The 21,741-nt window shown below is 42.9% G+C and overlaps 2 protein-coding genes across 2 annotated transcripts; both read left to right on the forward strand.

Annotated features, from left to right (window-relative positions):
- The first annotated feature begins 318 nt into the window (after positions 1–318).
- Positions 319–1,251, forward strand: LOC134497353 (olfactory receptor 14C36-like). The gene has a single exon (XM_063303015.1). The coding sequence runs from the start codon at positions 337–339 to the stop codon at positions 1,249–1,251; it is 915 nt and encodes a 304-aa protein (XP_063159085.1). The 5' UTR covers positions 319–336.
- Positions 1,252–19,005: 17,754 nt separating this feature from the next.
- LOC134496658 (olfactory receptor 5F1-like) lies at positions 19,006–19,953 on the forward strand. The gene has a single exon (XM_063302369.1). It carries the CDS (start codon positions 19,006–19,008, stop codon positions 19,951–19,953), a length of 948 nt encoding a protein of 315 aa, XP_063158439.1.
- The last annotated feature ends 1,788 nt before the right edge of the window (positions 19,954–21,741 follow it).

A 21,741-nucleotide genomic window follows, 5' to 3' on the forward strand; every position in this document is an offset into this window, starting at 1 on the left:
CAATACAAACTTATAATAGTGATGAGAAACTGGATGGCCTAAATTTTCCCAGTGCAAATTCATGACTTGACAGGCTCTTTCAAAATCTAGGTAACAATTTTAAACAGTACAACAGGGAAAAGGATTGGGAGGGGAGAAGGGGAAAAAAATATGTTTAGGATGAAAGGAGGGATGGAGAGGTTAATGATTGGTTCCTCAATAAGTGGTGGATTAAAATACATGGAGAGTGCACTGATTGGAGAAAGACATTCCCTAAATGTTCTGGGTGTATTTTAATTGTTTCTCTCACCTCTGATTTCTTGCATATGTGGCATCCATCTCAGTCAGAACTTAAACATGGAGAATCTATCAACTGTGCCTTACTTCCTGCTCCTGGAATTCTCAAAAGATCGGCATCTGCAGCTTCTACATTTCTACTTATTCTTCATATTATACCTGGCAACTGCAACAGCAAATCTTCTCATCATCTCTGTAGTGGCTTTTCACCATCACCTACACAGCCCCATGTACTTCTTTCTAATGAATCTGGCAGTGCAGGACCTGGGCATTGTTTCAGTCATTGTCCCCAAATCCATGATTAATTCCCTCATGGACACCAGACACATTTCTTACTCTGGTTGCATTGCTCAAGTCTTTCTCTTTAGCTCCTTTGAAGCTTCTGATTTCTCAATCCTCACAGTCATGGCATATGATCGGTACGTTGCCATTTGCAATCCACTGCACTATGAGATGGTGATGAATTGGAAAACCTGCACCAAAATAGTGATTCTGGTAGGGGTCACAAGCCTTTTCTATGGAATTTTGCATACTATTGGCACTTTTTACATCCCTTTCTGTTCTAATGTTGTCAACCAGTTTTTCTGTGAAATTCCAGAATTGCTGAAATTATCCTGCTCTGGATTCAATCTGGTTGAAGTTGGAGTTGTAGTGGCCAGTGTCACTGCAGTATTAGGTTGTTCTATATGGATCATTGTGTCTTATGCCATGATCTTCAAGGCAGTGTTGAAAATCCCTTCTGTGAAAGGACGGCAGAAGGCCTTCTCCACTTGTTTTCCCCATTTCATAGTCTTTTCCATGTTTCTGGTGTCTGGATGCTTGGCTTATTTGAGACCTCCCTCTAACACCCCAACTTACTTAGATTTAGCATTCACTGTTCTATATTCTTTACTTCCACCTCTGTTCAATGCAATCATCTACAGCATAAGAAATAAGAATATCATATCTGTCCTGTCTAAATTATGGAGATTCTGATATTTTCTTTGGAGATGTTTTGTGTGCTATTTTTTTCTTATATTGAATGTTCTGTGTCTTTTGCCTTCATTTTTGTGAGGAAAGGAATGAAATTTCAAAGGGAGACACAGCTGAGATAGAAGTAGTGTCTTGCCACTCTGGACCAATAGTAGCACTTGAGAAAGTGATGACTTACAATCCCATAATCCTAGTTGCTAGCCCTCCTTTTCAGGGTGCTGTGAGTTGCTTTACCACATCCTGAGTGCCACAAGTCGAAAACTGCCATTCCAGGCTTTGGTGAATTCACTATCAAGATCAGATACAATGATGAACGGACAGCCTCAAAATCTTCCTAACTGCAGTTCTCTTCAGAGAATTCAATTTGCGCTCCTGCTTTCTGTTCAGTGCAGGCCATCTTTCATTAAGGCAAGAACCAAAGTGGACATTATCTTTGTGCAAAAGACCACACCAGTTTTTTTATTCCAATGCATTCCAAGGGCCTTTTAAGATCAAAAAGAATTCATCTGCAAAATAAATTCTGCTATTCCAAATCTCCAAAAACCAGCACAGTGCGTTTCAGAGTAGCCTTGGTTTGCAAGCCTGGTGTCTGGGTCCTAAGGATAGGAGCATACTGTTCATCTAATCAAAGATTTGACCTTGCTAACATTTCTGTTCTCATGATGGAAGTATTCTAGAAGATTGCCCTTCTAGAAAACACTGAGAGAGGGAAAATGGTATATATTTATATAATTGTACATTAAATGTCCCATATTTTTCTGCCTGACATATAGGTTCCAGTAGAATCTCCTAGCAGTTTCTCACTTTCAAGATGTAAAGAAGATGTAAGTGAACTGGCATTGTTCTTCTGCTGCTATACCTACTCCTGATATTCAGTCGGCTCCCACACTATTAGCTTTTTGGAAATTACTGAAAACAGAATTATCTAGGACAGGTTTATGTTGCCCTCTATTTCTTCGTTGTATTTTGGAATCTATTTTTCTGTTCTATAAAGTAGTTTTGTTATTTTTTGTGTATTTTTATTTTATTCTTGGTTTGTACCACAAACATTTTAGCATAATGTGATGAGATTTTGACCTGCTGAGAGTCTTTTGATTTCAGTCAAAGAGATCAATAAAACATTAGACATTAGACATTTGATTATTTAGCTTGATTCGCCCCCCCTGCTCCCAGACTGTACCTCTGAATTTGGCTGGATGCTTGAATAGGCTTAATAGTATTTAGAAAACAAGTCTGAGATGTGGCTTGCAAAAACAGTTGTCTTTTATACAAAGGTACCTTTAGGTGCTAGAAGTAGTGTGCCAGATATGTCAGGGTGATAAAGGGACAAGGTGTAGCAGAAATCCCCCCAGACAGTAATATCATCAGACCTTCATGGACTATACTTTTGTTACTCAAAGAAGTAGACATATGCTTTGCCATGACTCATCTGGTCTTCCTGTTTTTATTTGATTACCCTATATACCATTTTCCTTAAATATTAATCAGTCATATAGATTGTTCCTATTTATAGTTCCATATTTATATTTCTGCAGTGTCTTTGGGAGTCCAATAGTAAACTATCACCAATCAAAACAATTTATTAATCACATATCAAGATCCCAGGAGAGTTGGTTCTGTAAGAGGCTCAATATTGTAAAACATTTATTTTGACAGATGCAACAAATCACAATTTATAATACATCAAATAAACAAACTACATGCATTCAATGGGACATACCTAGTCAGTGATCCTAATCTGACTGCAACTTCTTAATAAGCTGAATGTCATGCACTGCCTACCGCAGAGTAAAACACTGACGCTGATTCATGCGAGAGCAGGTTCAGGTTTATTTCTTTGCATAGAAACAGTTGCGGAAAAAAGCTGAGAGTGAGGAGCGTGCGCCGGTGCAGGGTTTAAATACCCCGCGCCGGTCAGCGCCCCCTCACCCTGGGTTACGTCATCCCCCCTTTGTCCTGCATGCTGTCTTGCCGGTAGGTGAAGTGTTGCGAGGCTCCAGTGGGTGCCCCGGGATTGCCCATCATCGGTTTCCTCATTCAGCCGGTGATTGCTGTCAGCTGGGCGATCTCCGTTGCGCTTGTGCTAACGGCTTGGTTGCGCCTCGCGATCTGCTTATCCTTTGTCCTTCCTTCTCTCTCTTTTGTGTTTTGATGGCTGCATGCTCCATCTAGGGTCTGTGGTTTTTGTTGTGCATGCTAAGCTTATCTTGAGCCCCTTCCTCTGTTTCCTCGTTATTGTCATTTGTGCCGTTGTGCTGATGTCTTCAGCTCAACGGCACTCATGACATACTGCCCCCTGTCCGAATAGTGCCCCCCCCCCCCCGGCCTTCCGGTTTTTTACCAGGTGAGCTGTCAAAATGGTTTTTTTTTTTTTTTAATTTACCGCCGGAGTGATTTCGCCCCTCCCTTTGTTCCACCTTCTACCTCGTGTCCATCTAGGGTGTGTTCCCAGTGCGCATGCCCCGGCCACACCCTGGGCGTGCGCATGCTCCAGCCACACCCTGCTTGTTTGGCGCAGTTCGGCGAGGAGAGAGGCGTGGCTGGTCGGGTGCTTTTCAGCTCCAGGTAGGGCCCTTATCTTTTTTCCCAGTGCGTCGTCTTTGTTATGTGTGCATCCTGGGCGTTCCCTCCAGGCATGCATAGGTGACCAATGTCACTCCCCCGTGGGCCCGGGGCGGGGGAAGGGTGAGTCCCGGAGGGAGAGAGGTCTACCCAAGTCGTGGGCTTGGGGGGCCCTTTCCCTTGGGGGCGCGGTTGGCGGGGGGGGCTGCGGGGAAAAGTGTGTTCAGGGGCCGGTTCGGCTTGTCGCCCCTTTGGCTTGTTGGGGTACGTCTGGTGGAATGCCCGGGTCAGGTCTGGCGCCTTGACGTGTTGCGCCGCCACCCATTCTGGGTGGGGGAAGTGTTTCCACCTTACTAGATAGTGTAATATTCCCCGTTGACGGCGAGAGTCGAGTATGTCTCTTACGTCGAAATGTTGTTGGCCGTCGATCATCACTGGGGAGGGCGGTGGCGTGCTCGGGTGCCATCGAGAGGTGGTTGCAGGTTTCAGGAGGCTGGTGTGAAATACCAGGTGGAGTCTCCATAGATTGTGCGGCAGGTCCAGGTGTATTGCCACCGGGTTCACTATTTGGGTTACCCGAAGCGGCCCGATATACTTAGGCCCCAGTTTTTTTGAGGGTTGCGGTGACTTCAGGAATTTGGTGGATAGGTAGACCATATCCCCTGCCTGGAATGTCGGTTGCTGGTGCCGGTGCTTGTCGGCCTGCTCTTTGTAGGCCGCCTGTGCTTCCTTCAGTGCTGCCGTGATTATTGGCCACGATTCTTCAATCTTCCGTCCCCAGTCACTAGCATCCACTTGGGGTCCCGGGGGTTGTGGTAGCTCCGGTATGGGGACAAAGTCTTCTGGCTGGGTGGGAGATCTACTATGAAATCCATGGAGATTTCCTCCCATGGGCGGGAGGGCTCCGCCACCTTTTGTAAAAGTCCCGGGGGCTTACCTGGTGCCCGTTTGGCCCTGGCGCATGTCGGGCAGGAGGCTACATAGGCTTTCACGTCCCGTCTCAGCGCGGGCCACCAGAATTGACGTCGTGTGAGGTGCAGGGTCTTCAGGAACCCAAAGTGTCCCGCTTGCTTGGTGTCGTGGGATCTGCGCAAGATTGCCTGGTGTTGCGAGTCTGGGACATATATTCTGCCTTCCCCCCATGCCAGGTCCTGTGCCATCGTCACCTTGTCGGGGTTTGCTAGGAGCCAAGGGTCGGTTTAGAGGACGGCAGTGAGGTCTGCGCGTATCCCCCCTGGCAGTTGTGGTTGGCGCCATCTGGTTACTGGTTGCCCTGCCGTCGGTTGTGCCGTGGGGTTGGGCTGCCCGCTGGGACTGGCGCCCGGTACTCGCCATCGTCGAATCGGAAGGTGCAGGTCGCCCAGTCGATGCGCGGGTTGTTTGTTGCGAGCCATGGTATCCCCAAGACTACGATGGGCCGTCCAATGTGGGTTACCACGAACGATGTTCGTTCGATGTGGGTACCCATTTGTAGGGTAACCGGCTCGGTCTGCATCGTGGCTGGTGTCCCTCCCGCTGTTGAGCCATCCAGCTGGTGAAATGCCAGCAGCGTGGGGAGGGGGAGGCAGCGTAGGGCGAGTTTTGCGACTATGTCGGGGTGGATCAGGTTTTTCGAGCACCCCGAGTCCACTACTGCCGCGGCCGTGGTGGCTCCATTGCACCCAGAGAGCTTGATTGCCGCCATTATTACAGCGTTTTCGCCGCTCTGTCGAAGTGGTCCACGCCTCTGTCCCACCACCTGCCTCGCGGCGTGTTTTAGGGCAGGCGGGGAGCGTTTCCCGCCGGCTGGTCTGGGTCTACGGCGTCCTCTCCCCCCCTGTAAGCATCCCAGCCTTCGTCCAGTGTCGCTGTGGCTCCGGTCATTCGGCGGTGGGGGGGTGCCGACGGGTTGGTTGGTTTGAGGTTAGGTTTCGGTGTGGGTTTAGGAGCGCTCGCTGGGGTTCGGTTGGAGAAGCAATCTGCCGTTTTGTGCCCCATTTTCCCACACCTCCCGCAGGGCCCGCAAGTGAATTTCTTCCTTGGGTATGTGGGACCGGCCGTCCCCACGTGTGGCGTGGGTACCTTTGGGTAGGTGTTGGTTTTGTCTTCCGTCATTGCCATTAGGAAGGTGCGGTGCGCGTCTTCTGCTTTCCCCGTGAGATGGATCCAGCCGTGCAGAGTCTCCGGATCATCCTGGTAGAGGGCCCATTGAAGTACTTCACGGTTGAGCCCCCTTTTAAACATTTCTAGCAGGGTGGTCTCGGACCAGTCGTTGATCTTCCCTGCTAGAGCTTTAAATTCGAGGGCCGTAGTCCGGGACAGTGCGTGCCCCGTTTGAGGCTTTGGAGTGCGCTTTTGGCCCTCTCTTTGGCTAGTGGGTCCTCAAAGTAGCGCCTCATCTCCGTAATGAAAGCCTGAAAGTTAGAGAGGGCGGGGGAGTTGGACTCGTACATTTGGACGTACCAGTCTACCGCCCGGTCTTGTAGTTTGATCGCCACGGCTGCGATCTTGTCTGCTTCGGAGTTAAAGGAGTGTCCGTGCCGCCCCATGAACTCCCTGGCGTTCGTAATGAAGAACGACAGTTTCGTGGGGTTCCCATCGAAGAAAATGGGGAAGTCCTTTGGGGCCCGGGCATTCTGGGAGTCCCCTCCTCTCGCTTCCCGACTCCTGGCTTCGTCCACTTGGGCCGCTTGTTGATTCGCATTTGGCCCCTGGGGGAGCGACGGCCCGCTCGGGGTGTGGGCTTGCACGGGAACGTCATTGGGCGGCGCCGGGGACATCAGCGATTGCAGCATGGTTCTGAGGTCCTGTAGCTGGGCCTCCATGGCCGCGAGTCTGGCTTGAGTTTCCCCGTCCGAAATCCGCGCCGCAGCTGGGGTCGGGTCTGTCGGGGTGTCCGCCGGGTTGAGCTGCTGGTGGGGTTCAGGCAGTCCCATCTGCTGGTCCGCTTCCTCCGTTTGGGGGTGCGTCGGCTGGGTTGCCTCTCCGTCCTCCACCGTGCTTGCTTCAGTTGGGCTGTCGTTCCACGCCCGTGGCTGGGGTGCGATGTGGGGTGGGGGGGTCTCCGCTGGTCTCAGGAGGTATGTTGCTCCCTCCCGTGGCCAGATCGCCTCCACCGCCATCTCCCTCTGGGGTTGGAGCTGAGGCTCGGGGTGGGCCGGGCGGGTGTCCGTGGCTCCTGGGGTCCGCGGTGCCTCTGGCCTCGATCTGTCCTCCTCCGCTTCTTGCCGTGCAGTTCGCCTGCTTTGGCCGTGACGCATCGGCCTCATTGCTCGTGGTCTTCTCGCCGTCTATTCCTCCCGCGGCTCGTTGTCCGGTGGGGCCCGGCGAGGCTGAGTTTGTGACTCTCAGCTTTATGTCATGCACTGCCTACCGCAGAGTAAAACACTGACGCTGATTCATGCGAGAGCAGGTTCAGGTTTATTTCTTTGCATAGAAACAGTTGCGGAAAAAAGCTGAGAGTGAGGAGCGCGCGCCGGTGCGGGGTTTAAATACCCCGCGCCGGTCAGCACCCCCTCACCCTGGGTTACGTCATCCCCCCTTTGTCCTGCATGCTGTCTTGCCGGTAGGTGAAGGGTTGCGAGGCCCCAGCGGGTGCCCCGGGATCGCCCATCATCGGTTTCCTCATTCAGCCGGTGATTGCTGTCAGCTGGGCGATCTCCGTTGCGCTTGTGCTAATGGCTTGGTTGCGCCTCGTGATCTGCTTATCCTTTGTCCTTCCTTCTCTCTCTTTTGTGTTTTGATGGCTGCATGCTCCAGCTAGGGTCTGTGGTTTTTGTTGTGCGTGCTAAGCTTATCTTGAGCCCCTTCCTCTGTTTCCTCGTTATTGTCATTTGTGCCGTTGTGCTGATGTCTTCAGCTCAACGGCACTCATGACACTGAATCTCAAAGTTAAGGTGAGCAACATCTTTGTTTGCTAAATAGTCTCCAACCAAGCAACACATAGGTCAAGATAATGAATGACAGGCTAAACATGAACTAAAGACAAGAATCCAGGTTTCACTGAGATAAGAATCAGAACAAATGAGCTTCATTAAATGGGGAACTTCACAGAAGAACTGATTGATGATGTTGGAGCAGAAAGGCATTGCAAAAAATATTCACTGTATATAGAGCTGCATGCAGAAATCCAGCCACCCATGCCCCACCAGCCATTTGGAGGCAAGTGGACCACTTCATTATGGATGCAAAGTGCAATGGGTGACAGATGGCAATGTATCTATCATAGGCCATGACAGTGAGAAGGAATAAATTTGATGACAGGAAAAAGAAAGAGAAAAACAATTGTGTCACACATTCAGAATATAAAATCCAGTTGGAGATTATCAGGGCATTAACAATAGATTTGGGTATAATGGCAGAGGTGGCACCAAGGTCACCAATAGATAAATTGATTAGAAAGAAATACATTGGGGTGTGCAGATAACAATTCACCAGTATCAGAAAAATAATCAGAAGATTTCCCATCAGGATAAAAAGATATATTATCAAAAAGACAATGCTATATAAAATTTGAACCTCCTGATTTCCAGAAAATCCAAGAAGTACAAACTCCATTGTACTTGTTGTGTTAGACATCACATTATGTTGTTCCCTGTAGGAAGTTGAAATGTAAATCTTATAAAGATATTTTTCAAATTGAAAATGTATTTTTTCTCTAAGAGCATCAGCTCTTTATAGCATATGCTGTATAATAGCTTTTCATTCTCTCCATACCTCTTTCTAATATGCTTAATGTATATGCTTTGGGAAGATATAGCTATGAGAAACATCTTATACCATACTGAAATTAATTTAATGTTAATAATTATACAATATAATCATATAATGTTGGAGGAAAATTCTGAGAGTGCCTTGGACTGCAGGAAGATCAAACCAGTCCATCCTCCAGGAAATAAAGCCAGACTGCTCACTTGAGGGAATGATATTAAAGGCAAAACTGAAATACTTTGGCCACATAAGGAGAAGACAGGACACCCTGGAGAAGATGCTGATGCTAGGGACAGTGGAGGGCAAAAGGAAGAGGGACCGACCAAGGGCAAGGTGGATGGATGATTTCTAGAGGTGACGGACTCATCCCTGGAGGAGCTGGGGTTGTTGACGACCGACAGGAAGCTCTGGCGTGGGCTGGTCCATGAAGTCACGAAGAGTCGGAAGTGTCTAAACGAATAAACAACAAAATTATATAAACCAACATTAAGCTTAAGTTTTCCCCCCCTCTTCTATGAGTGAGAATTCTCTTCTTTCACTGATCTCCAAGTTTTTGATCTTGTCTCCCATCTTGCCTTTCCTAAGGTGAATTCCAGCTGAGAGCAGATTATGTAAATGTTACACCATGTTCAGTGTTTAACTGAACATTACGGCAAGGGCCCCCTTCACAAGAATTTTAACAATGCAAACTTAACCAATCCTCTGATCTCCCTGGGAAGCAAACTTTTTTTTTTCTTGGGATATAGTAGTTACCACCACCATGTGAACTGGCAAGAGAAATACCCTAACAGCAGTAAAGAATAAAAATAGTTGAGATGTAGGATCTCAAATGCACTTTTAAAGTCATTTTTTTAAACTGTCAATAAGTAAGTATCAAGAAGGAGATGCAGCTGGGAAAAATAGGTACTTTTAAAAACATTCAAAGCAGTACAATGAATAACTAGTAGAATGTTTTAAAGGGGAAAATAAGGTTTGAAATAAAGCATTAATAGGTTTATTTTTCCCTAAACTGAATGAAATTGATGCACAGCAGATGGCAGACAAATTTCTGCTTCTCCTGCATGGTCTATGTTTCCTTACAAGTTTCCCTTCCGCTTTTACTCAACAGACTACAAGGAAGACATTACCTCACACCTTCCATTTCCTTTTCTTCTTCTCTTCATTCTTTGTACTGATTTATCTAACACATCCCCTCCTCTTCTTATTGCAGATTCAGACTTCACACTTGTGACTCCATAGCTTAGTGGACCACTTCATTATGGATGCAAAATGCAGCAGACGGCAGATGGCAACCTGTCTGCCATAAGACTAACAGTGAAAAGGAATAAATTTGATGACGGGAAAAACAAATAGGGAAACAATTGTACACTTAGGAGCAGCAATGAATGTTTTGAGCAGCAATGAATGATAGAGACATAAGATGGCTACCTGGCTGACCTTGGCATCCAAAGATTTTCTCCCATTCCCCCAATTATTTCAGCACTAATAACTACATTAAAACCAAAAAAAGCGAAAAAGAGTTGAATTTTCTAACTGTAACATCTTCAGAATTTGTACTCTGAGGTTACCTTTCGTGTCTCCTACTCTGACTGGAGCAACATATGAGCCAAAGTAAATAAACACATAATTATCATCTATATTATCATGCTGCAAACTTCATGACACCCATGTAGAATGTCATCACCCTTTAGAAATCAATCCCACTTGGAATAATGAGGGAATGTTAAAGATATCTATGCACAAGAGAATGATTGCACAAAGTTTTGGTGGAGGCTGATGTAATTCTTCAGCTTCATTGCCAAGGACAGTGTGTTTGCCTACATTGTTAAGAAAACATACAGATGCACAGAACCTCAACGACTGTTGGCATCATCCAGGATTGACCACGTGTCTTTGTTTTCAGTGTCTATTCCAGTTTTATGATTCATCAGCACTAGAATGAACAGCACGAAGCCTGCTGCTTTTCTAAAGATGCCAATTTTGTCCTCATAATTTTCGTTATGAAATCTTAACATTCTTTTCTCCAGGATTATATTGAATGAAACCCTATTAATAAATTATTCATATTTGTGTTTGTAATAAGCAGAAGAACTGGGCAACCTGTTGTTCCTCCCTAGCCAGCAAATGAATAAAAATCCTACAAACAGGAACTAAGTATCCTTGATCATGACCCATATTCTGAAAGCTTTCCCAACATCTATGACTTTACCTAAGATAGAGAAAGCTGTCAATATACAACCCAGAAGAAACTTTAATTACTATGCTTGCTTTTCTTTGGCTATTTAGTTTTTCCCAGGCTTAAAAAAAAGTAAATCCAGGGGTGGACTATTTCAATATTTAGCCTGTCACTTGAAATAAAGCAATCTCACATCCATCTCCCAAGATTCATACAAGTACACCCCTAGACAAAGGTTTGTAAATATTTGAGATAAAATTGTGAATTGATTTTTGTATCCTGGTGTATTTTTTTTTTTTTCTCCCACTTTTAGTTTTGGTCAACTCAATGCGGCAGATACTTCACGCTCCGAGCACCTATTTTGTCCACAAGAACAACCCCGTGAGGGTTTTTTTTTCCTTTGTGTGTTTGTTTATTTTCTTGCTGGTCTGTTTTACTCTTTAGGAAATTAAGCCTAATGCAGAAGTGGGCAAACTGCTCTCTAGCCCCCATGATTGTGTTGCTTAAGTTTGGCTGGGGAAAAAAAATGGTCATATTTGGCAGCACAATTTATGTTTTGTTTCTTTTGGCCAATGAAGAAACTGGGAAGATGGGGTGCTGATTTCAACTTGTTTTGTGAGCGGATGAAGAGTCAGTATATGAAACAGGAAGCTTCTTGGAAGAAACCCTAAAGCACCACCCCTTTTAATGCTGCCTATTACTGCAATGCAATCTGTCAATTTGGGAAATTTCAGCCTGCGTTCTGCCTCTGCCATGTATTAGGCAGTGCCCTGGAGACCATGTAGCTAATCCTTATGTTGACCACCAGGTGGCAGTATGTGACTAGAACCAGCCACAGGGAAAGGAAAATCACCATAATACCCAACTCCCAAACCCTGCAGCTAGTATCGAAAGCTGCCAAGAGATCAAGGAGTGTAAGGACAGACAACTACCCCATTCCTTGCTCCATCAAAGTCTTTCAACAAGTGTGACCAATGTGTCCCTACTCTATATCCTGGACTAAAAGGGAACGCTGGAGACAGGATGCTACTTGTCCAAAATAATTGGGTCGGGGATAGTTTCTGGAGGAGAGGGCAAACCACCACCTCCTTCAAAGCCAGGGGCATCACCCTCTCAGTCAAAGAAGATGACACCACTGCATGAACCCAACTATTTGTAACCACCCCAGCAATCCTAACAACCCGGGAAGGACTTGAATCTAATAAACAAGTGGTTAAGTTCACAGTTTGGAGGATCCTGTCCACTTTTTCGAGAGTCATCAACTAAAAATCATCCCAGATAACCCCACAAAACCAAGCTCCAGATACCTTAAATTGAACTTGCTTAGTGGGAGTCCAACTCTGAGAGTACCGCAGCAATTTTATCCATCAGAGAGTTAGAATATTCTTCCCAGCACCCTTGAAGATGATCCTGAGGCCTGTCCCTCCTGAATAGGGATCAGGTCATAAATAATGCTGTCCGATAACCATTGGTGGATGCAAGAAGGATGGAGAAATACTGATGTGCCACTGCCTTTATTGCTAAAAGGTAATCCTGAATGTAGAGGGACGCAGTGGCGCTGCGGGTTAAATTGCTGAGCTGCTGAGCTTGCCAATCGGAAGGTCAGCGGTTCGAATCTGTGTGACGGGGTGAGCTCCCGTTGCTAGTCCCAGCTCCTGCCAACCTAGCAGTTCAAAAACATGCAAATGTGAGTAGATTAATAGGTACCGCTTCGGCAGGCAGGTAACGGCATTCCGTGTAGTCATGCTGGCCACATGACCACGGAAGTGTCTACAGACAAATGCCGGCTCTTCGGCTTTGAAACAGAGATGAGCACTGCTCCCTAGAGTTGGACATCACTGGACTTAATGTCTAGGGAAACCTTTACCTTTACCTAATCCTGAATGTAGGCTATTACCCACATTTGATCAGATCTTCACTTTCTTCCAGTGGGGTGCTAAGCATTCTTTTGGTGCTTCATCTCCCAGAGCTCTTCAGTAAGCCAAGGTGCACAGTGACAGGACACAGAGGAACAATATGACCAAGTCCTAAGCCATACACCCATTCCTCGATATGGCTACAGTCTTGTCTGAACTGCCCACTAGATCTTCAGGGAAAACCTCAAACTCCTACAGAAACCTTATGAGGGCTAACAGTCCCCTGGTGCAGGCCCACTATTTCATTGGGGGCAGGGGTGTTCCCCAACAAGAAGTTTATTAAGGAGTGATCTGCCCATGGCAACAGACTTATGTTAATATCCTCCAATGCCAGATTACATCACAACTGCCAAGACAAAAACCAGATCTATAGTGCAACCACCTGTATGTGTTGGGGCTTCAATGATTTGGGACAGGTCCATGGTTGCCATGCAGGCCAGGAACTCCTGAGCTGTCCTGGACTTAATGTCACTGAGTACCAAATTGAAATCCCTGAGAAATAAGAGTCTCAATGTCTCAACTGCCAACACAACAATGGAATCCAGCAAATCGGGTCATGTTTTGCTTCTTGTTGCTTTGTTAATGAATCTCTCCATCAAGTTCATCCTCTTTACTACCTACAGTGTGTCTTTGGATACACATCCATCAATCTCTCCTCTGATATTCACACATCCACTGGGTCTGTATTGGATCTGTGTATCAACATAATGGCCACTATGCACTCATGTTTAATCAAGCCTTACTGATTATACTGAACCATTCTTTTCTGCAATAATTTTCTCAGATCTGTAATCTGTGATCTAGATTTGGTACCATAATTTTTAATCAAGAAGAACTAGTTAAAATCACTTTGTTTTTATCTCAAGTCAGTCCAACTAACTAAAGGTGTAATGTAGGAGTATTCTAGTTGGCATCAAGAAGGAGAGTTTTACTGACAGCAGTCATTCAAAATTCAGTACTCGCCAAAAGCCCTGCAAAATGGTATAATTCAAGTTTTGGACAAACAAGTTCCCCCTCTTTAATAGAAAATTGTGTCTTTTTCAAAGAAATTCATAATTGAAGATCCTTACAAAAATGTATAAAACAACATACTATATTCTGAAGGTCACTCAGTTAATTTAATAATTAATCTTTAGTTTAGATCCATTAAAATGGATAGATGCATGTTGTCCCAATTATTTAATGATCCAATTCTGAGAATAAATAAAATTGGATCCATCTCAAATAATTTTGTGTCCTCATGAGTAAAGTACCATTGTTTTTAATAGGTCACCTCAAAGCAGGACTGGATTTCATTTACTTCTCTCCAATTTTGGTTAGAAAACTGAAAAGTTGAAATGATCAGAGTTTATACAATACAAATTGGGACTGTTCTTAATTATGGAGTAGATAAGTCCTGTTTTTACTCCTTTTTGTCTCCAAAGATATTTATCCACTGAAAGCTTCTCTGATCCAGCTCAAACTCTGTAATGAAATTAAAGTAGGAAAAGCAAATAATCATTATAATACGAGAATTTAGATTTATTAGACCAACTAATAAATCATTATCAGCTTTTAAAGTTGGCTTTCTAAAATATAGGAACTGAATTAATTCTACAGTAAAACTTCAGAAAAGACAGCTGGGATGTATTAGCATAATCTCTGGCCCTACCAGCATTCCTGATCACCGTCTCTCTCTAGATCTAAGGGGAACATAAAACAGTTGCTTTCAGTCTAAGCCTTGACTCACTCAGTTGGGTTCCTGAACTGCTCGCTCAGCTTGAGTTGTTAGGAAGCCATCTGCAGGGAGACCATAGACTCCCCTTTGTGATGTCATGCTGATGCTCTCTGCCTGAGTATGAGAAACATCTATTGATACTTTGTTGTCATGTCAGTTGCCTGGAGATAAAATGCAGCCATGGTATGCTCAGGTTGATGCTACATGGCTGAAGAAGAAAGGCCTTGCAGAATAAGGTCATAAACCTCACCCTCACTTTCAAATTCTGAACATTCTTAAATTCTCCTTTATTCTTCTGATAAGCTTATGAGATTTTGATTATGTATATTTACACTTTTATCTTTATGTAAGTTCTGATCTGTGACTGGATATTATTATTATGTTTACAGCTACTATTGGGAAACCTAACAGCCTTGTCAGTGCAGTTGCTTTCAAAGCCATGAAGTATTTGTTTTCACTCCCTGTTTTTAACAAGGAACAGTGATAACGACCTGTATGTTTTTTTTTCCCCAAATGGTAATTATTTCCTGTAGCCCCAGGGAAAACTGACTTTGAAAAACAACCACGACATTAGTGTAGATAAAATAGAAATTCAGTAGGAGTGCAAATGACAGAAAATTCTTAGTGATAGATAGTATGAAAAAAATGAATGTGCAGAACTTATCTGAATGTTAAATTAAAACAAGCTGACATAATGAAGCAGTATTCCTAGTATATAATAAATTACAGGCCAATCCTAACTTCTCTATTTACAAGTAACTGGCACTGAATTTGATGGGATTTACTGCCAGGTAAGTGAGTATAAAATTTTAAGTAAGATTCATTCTTAGTTAATTTTTATTGAAGATTTGTTTTCCAAGGTATTACAAAATCCAACTTGATCACCCTGGCAGTTTCATGGTTGAAGAGATCATACAATAGGATCTTCATTTTTCACTTTTGGTCATTTCAGTAATGCTACTTTTCATTTTCCTTTCAAAATATTTTTAATGTAACCTCAGTGGAGAAGAGCTTTAGGCAAGAAGGAAAGTCCTCATTTCAGAAGCTTAATCAGGATGAGAAAGCCTTTCACTGATGACTAAATGGAAGGACAGAGAGAAATCATATTATTTCAGAGAATGGAAAGCAGCTTCAGATGAAGTTGACTGCTTTCAGTGAGTATAATCAACCTACTTTCTTTCAGGGGAAACAAAATACAAGTATGCAGTGCACAACACAGGATATGAAGTGTTCTCAAATCCATCCTTGAGTCTGAGATACTTGTGCAGCTTGGTCTTCAGTCATAACGTAGTTGTCCAGCACTGCAGATTTCAATCTTTTCAGATCTTGGACTGACCTTTACCCGACGAACGTATCTGAGAACCTACTTCTTGATATTTTACCCAAAGATATGAGGGTGAAAGGTGGCTATTGTGATCTATGTTATATAAGGCTCAGATCACAAGTCAGCCATGTACTTCAAACCATCAGTCACACAACAGTGCATCACAGAAATATCCAAAGACATGTAGAAAAGGTCTTGTATGAATATACCGAGCAGGATTCAATTTAAGCAAAATTGATTGGAAAGGAGGATCTAAGTGCAGCTAAGAAGCACTTGAAAAAGCTGCTGAACAATTGGCAGTACTTTTCCACTTCTTCCTTTTATAGGGGCTACCAGCAGACAAAACCACTGTGAGTGAAGCAGCATCAAATTGGTTTGCACACCGAAGCAAGAAGAGATTGAGAACAAGTGATTTCAAGTATCACTTGATCACAAAAACCCAAAAGTTCAGCCCTCAGCTACGTATCTTCATCACTATTGCAAAGTGTTAATTCATTTGAAAATACATTAATTCAACATACAGGATCTGCAAAATAGATTTTGACCTTGGAATCTTCACAAGCTGATCACACACCTTGTGCAACTGTGTACCTTTGCAGTGCAAAATGCCTGTGCTATTGTTACCTCTTTCCTTAAGGGAAACATTGGGCTTGTTGTTTTGGATAGTAGCATCCAGGTCCTTTTCTGTATCTACCTTTCAATGGGGATTCAATTCCCATTGTAGCCCTCTATGGATTTTCAAGATGCATAGCAATCATCCTAGCCATTGCCAACATGGAATATCACTTTTGTCTCTCCTATTATTATTATTTCTTCTTGTATTTGTTCTAACCTGCATTTATTGCTTTTCAAAAGAAGTCTAACAATTCCATACCCCTTTTATTTTTGTGATTATACCTAGAGAATGTAGGCTGAGAAATAGTGATTTGATCCTGGCCTCCCTTAATGAAAGTCTAACAACCTGTTCCTCCCCAAAGTTCTTTATGCTGTCCCCGGAGCTCCTTCGAAAAGCCACCAGGGAACTGTCATTTTAATAGAACAGATGCAGAACATGATGAAATACAGAAGGAATCATTGTATTCTATTTTACAATTGATTGCATGTTGTGCTCTGGATATTACACCTCACTGACTTTCTCAGACCATCTCCAGTAGGATCTTCTCTTCCCAGATAGCAGCACCCTGCTCTTCAGAGTAGCCTTGGTTTCCAGGCCAGGAGTTCTGAGTCATAACAATAGGAGGGTCCCATTCATCTGATCAGAGCTGTGTTTGATCATGATAATGTGGCTATTCTCATGATGGCAGTACTGAGATTGGTCATGAAGATTGCACTTCTAGAACAAACCAAAAGAGGAAAAATCATTCTGGTCCTGTTTTCTGCTGCTGAGGCTTTCTAGAAATTTGACACCAAGATAGTGAGGAGACTGTGTTTATTTATATAACTATACATTAAATATCCCATATATCCATGGCTGACACATAGGTTCCAGGAGAATCGGCTGGCAGTTCCTCACTTTCAAGGGGTAAGGAGGATGGAAGCTGGCAGGCTGGCAGGCACTGCTTCTCTGTTGCTATACCTACTCTCAATAATCAATCAGTTCCCCTCTATTAGCTTTTGGGAAATTAGTGAAAACAAAGTTTATTTATTTTTATTATTCAAATTTTGTTGCCGCCTATCTTCCCCAAGAGGGACTTGTAATCTAGCAGAGCTTTGAAATGGTGAATGTTGCCCTCTATTCCTTGGTTGTATTTTGGAGTCTGTTTTTCTGTTATACAGCAGCTTTGTAAATTTTTGTTCCTTATTTTTATTTCATTGTTGTTCTTTACCACAAATATTTTAGCCTAATTGGATGAAATTGTGACCTTTTGATACTTGGTTTCAAAAGGTCACCTTTTGATTCCAATGGGAAAAAAGTCAGACAGATGAATGAAACATTAAATGATATACATGTGTACATTAAGTGCGTATCTTTTAAAGGTATCCATTAAACATTATCATTAATGTATAAATTCACATTATACTTTTCATCAAGTATGTTTGTGTTTGTACTTTTTAACTTTATTTGTACTTTTGATTGTTTAGGTTATTTATTGATTCATTCAATTTATACAGCCACCCATGTCATTTTAATGTGACTCTGGTGGATTAAAATAAAATAGATAAAATGCACAAGATAAAAATAAAATATACAAATAAAGGAAATAGCAGCCAGGCATGATCTAACCAATCATCCACAGAGCCAGGATACAGGTTCTATCCCATGCCCAGGGCCCCAGGCTCTGCTTAGTTTTTATCTTGCATTTCCTCATAAGCATAGTAGTCATAATTATGGGAAAACCCTTCATGTTCTCTTTAGTTTATTTCCATTACCAAAGCTTTCATTGCTTTATAACAAAGAAGGGATATTTTTTTTTTAAAGAATAGCATTTCAATAGAAATATTTAGTTTTGCATTTTGAATTAAGGTGTTAATTTACTGAACCTTTTCTGGAGGAGGGGGGAGTTATCTTTCATATATATGTCTTTTTTTCTCTTCCTTACTTTTTCTCTCTCTTTTCACTTCTTTTTTTTTTTATTCTGTACTTTCTCTATTTCTTTGTATTAGTTTTTTATCTTTGTATTTTTACAATTTTAATAAATTTATTATAAAAACAGAAAATTAATTATAACAAATGTATAGATTGGGGAAAATTACAAATAAACTAATAATAGGTACTAAAAGATTCCAAATTTGATGTACAGTAGAACTCTCAGATTCAGTGAATCATTTTTTTTTAAAACAATGTTAATATAATTTTATTGAAAATTTTAAGCAGAAGAATAAGGCTAATGCAAAATAGAGCAAAAAGGAAAAGAGGAAAAGGAAAAAATGAAAGAAAAAACTAAATGTGCAAAAAGAAAAAGAGTAGAAGAAAAATAGAAAAGAAAGAAAGATATAAAGAAGTGGCTTCCAATCTTCCTTACAACAGTTATAACTACAATAATAAATTGACCACTCCCTCTAAAGTTACATAGGACTGTCGTCGTTTTATAATCTATCCTAACTAATCATTGAAACCATAAGACTTGTTCATTTTTTTAAAGCCCACCATTTCAGGTACAAATCCCCAAAAGCAGAAGGTTTCAATGTTCTAGGGGAAATTGGCCAGTGGCCCACCAACTCACTACAGCTGACTTTTTATCCTGATCTAGACTGCTGCTTATATGTGAAGCTGCTCTGATGACAGGAAGCAAACACAGAAAGCTGATTTACAAATTCACTATTAATTGATGGACTCTTTTTTACCTGTTGTGCTTTTGGGAATTACCAATATTGGCTGATAAAACAACTGAGAACTCTTCAAGCCCAAGAAGCTGCAAGAACCTGATTAAAGATGGACATCAGGCCAACAGAAAATCTGAACCAGACAAGTGTCACAGAATTTCTCTTGATGGGTTTCTCTATTGACCCAAACAACCAGACTCTTCTCTTTGTCATAGGCCTGTTTGTCTATTTCTTAACTTTAGCTGGGAATCTAACCATCATTACATTGATCAGGATAGATCAATGTCTCCAAACTCCTATGTACTTCTTCCTTGGCAATCTCTCCTTTGTGGAGATCTGCTACATTTCCACTACTCTCCCCAAAATGCTATGGGACCTCTTGTCAGGGGACAAGGTGATCTCCTACATAGGATGTGCACTGCAATTGTATTTCTTTGGTACTTTGGGGTGCACAGAATGTGTGCTTCTGTCAGCTATGGCATATGATCGTTATGTAGCTATCTGCCACCCCTTGCACTACACTCTGCTCCTCAACCAAAAAGTACGTCAATGTTTGTTAGCAGCCTCCTGGACTATTGGGCACTTCGATTCCATTATTAACACAGCCATGGTCTTTTCCCTACATTTCTGCCACTCCAATAAAATCAATCACTTTTTTTGTGACATTCCTCCCTTACTACGCTTATCTTGCTCTGACGTCTTCATCAGCCAGATGGTGACCTTCACCATCTCTGGGAGTATCATGATTGTGTCATTTGGCCTGATCCTTCTTTCTTATATTCTCATTGTCTCCTCTGTCCTCAAAATCCACACTGCTCATGGGAGGATCAAGGCATTTTCCACCTGTGGATCACATCTCGCTGTGGTGAGCATCTTTTATGGCACCATCATCTACACCTATATGCGGCCTTCATCTGCGCACACTATAGAAGGAGACCGCCTCATTTCAGTGCTATATGCCATCATTACACCACTGCTCAACCCCTTGATCTATTGCTTCCGAAACAAGGAAGTACAGGGGGCCCTTTGGAATGCTCTTGGAAAAAGCAGGTTATAGTTGTAAGTTTTAAAAGTTAAGATTCATACAATATCATAAAAACAGTGGGTGTAAAGAAAAATCACTGAGATGTTTTCCCTCTGATTATTTTGTAATAATGCAGTATAACTAATAAAGGAACTAACTTCACCATTTTGTGGCCATATTTTTTATACTATTACAGCTAATGGGAGCACCATTTGCCTTTTCCAAATATTTCCAGCGATTTCACAGAGGTTCTTTTTCATCTACAATCTAGGGGAATTTCATAGTATATGGTGTTAAGTAGCATACATTAATTTAGCATTTCTAATGGAATATTGAATTTTCATCAATAATTAATATATATAAACAACCAGCAAACTCCATTCTCCCTTTCACTGACAATGTTACGTAGCCTGGTAATTAACATCTACTAGCAAACAATCATGCTCTGTGAAGACCAAAAACCCAACTAATGGAATATTGTATTTTATGCTTCTCTTGGGGAAAGGATGTTGTTGCTTTGGTAGTGAAGCACTTTATTAGTGTGGGCTACTAAATGTCTGGAATCTTACATTATTCCCTATTTATCAGAATATTAGATCTCCCCATGCCGATCGTGGAGTGCCATTGCAGGGGGCTGTGCAATGACAGCACAATGAAATTCAGCACTTTTTCTTCTTCCGGCAAAAGAGCAAATCATCTACATGGGGCCCACCTTGATTGAATATTGGATCTCTGTCCCACTCCAGAAGAATGTTACAGCAATGACTGAGTGGAAATGAATAAAATTTCAGTAGAAATAAAACGATCTTTCTTATTGTGGCATAAGGGTTATGTGACCAGGCTGGCTGCTGCTGAGCTGGTGTGAGTCAGATGAGAAAGAGAAAAGAAAATGAAGAGAAGGGAAGATATTCAGGTACAGTCTTGCAATCCAGGAGTGCTCTCACGAGGGTGGATGAGGCATGGCAGGTGAGGTGCCTTAGCTGCTAGCCAGGACTGTTGTGGGGCAGACGGAGGCAGCATTTTGATTGGTTCTACCTAGCATGTAGGGATTGGGATTTAAAGGCCTGGGGGAAAACCCATTTCCTCAGTTTCTGGGGGACTTGCTATTGGTTTCATCTGTAAAAGGAGAAAGAGAGAAAGAACTACATCAAAAATAGAGATATTGTCATATTTGATTTCATGCTGTTTTGAGGCATCAAGGCAGTAAGTGACTTTGGGGTGATTGTATGGGAAGTTGGCGGTTGGGAAGAGACATCACTGTGGGTGTTCTGGGCCATTGGAATGTGGAGGTGCTAGTTTCTGGCCCTAGAGAGAGAAAAGGATGGAGACATCAGGTTACAGCTCCCCCGGGAGAAGAGATATGAAAACCTAGAAATAGGGACTTGCTTCACCTAAACCCAAGGCATACAGGGATAGATGGAGGCAGTTCCCTGCAGACTGATGCAAGGAACCCTCAGGGAAATCATAGACTGGGAGGTGCTTAGCAGAAGACCCAGAAAGAGATACATCATGCAATGTCTACACAGAGGGATGGTTGACAAAGTCCAAAAAAGTTTGAGGAAAGGTTTTAGGCACACACCTAAAGAAATTTAGCCAGTCCCCTTCCTAACATTCTCTCTTAGTAAAAAGCAGAGATGAAGGAAGGAGGAGAAAGAATAGACTGTTGGTAGCTAAGCAACAGAGTGGGTGGTTGCCAGCAAATAGTTCTGGGAGAGAGAGAGTTAGAAACTGGAGAGTTTGGACATTCTGCTGTAAGCAGTTCTGCTTTTTCACTAATTCCTGTAAATACAGATGTATATAGTAAAAAAAGAAAAGCACCTC

This window comes from Candoia aspera, chromosome 4, assembly GCF_035149785.1.
Source record: "Candoia aspera isolate rCanAsp1 chromosome 4, rCanAsp1.hap2, whole genome shotgun sequence".
In the NCBI taxonomy this organism is placed as follows: Eukaryota; Metazoa; Chordata; class Lepidosauria; order Squamata; family Boidae; genus Candoia; species Candoia aspera.

Excerpts from the sequence above, each read along its gene's own strand:
- LOC134497353 (XM_063303015.1), top strand. The coding sequence starts at position 337 with ATGGAGAATCTATCAACTGTGCCTTACTTCCTGCTCCTGGAATTCTCA.
- LOC134496658 (XM_063302369.1), top strand. The coding sequence starts at position 19,006 with ATGGACATCAGGCCAACAGAAAATCTGAACCAGACAAGTGTCACAGAA.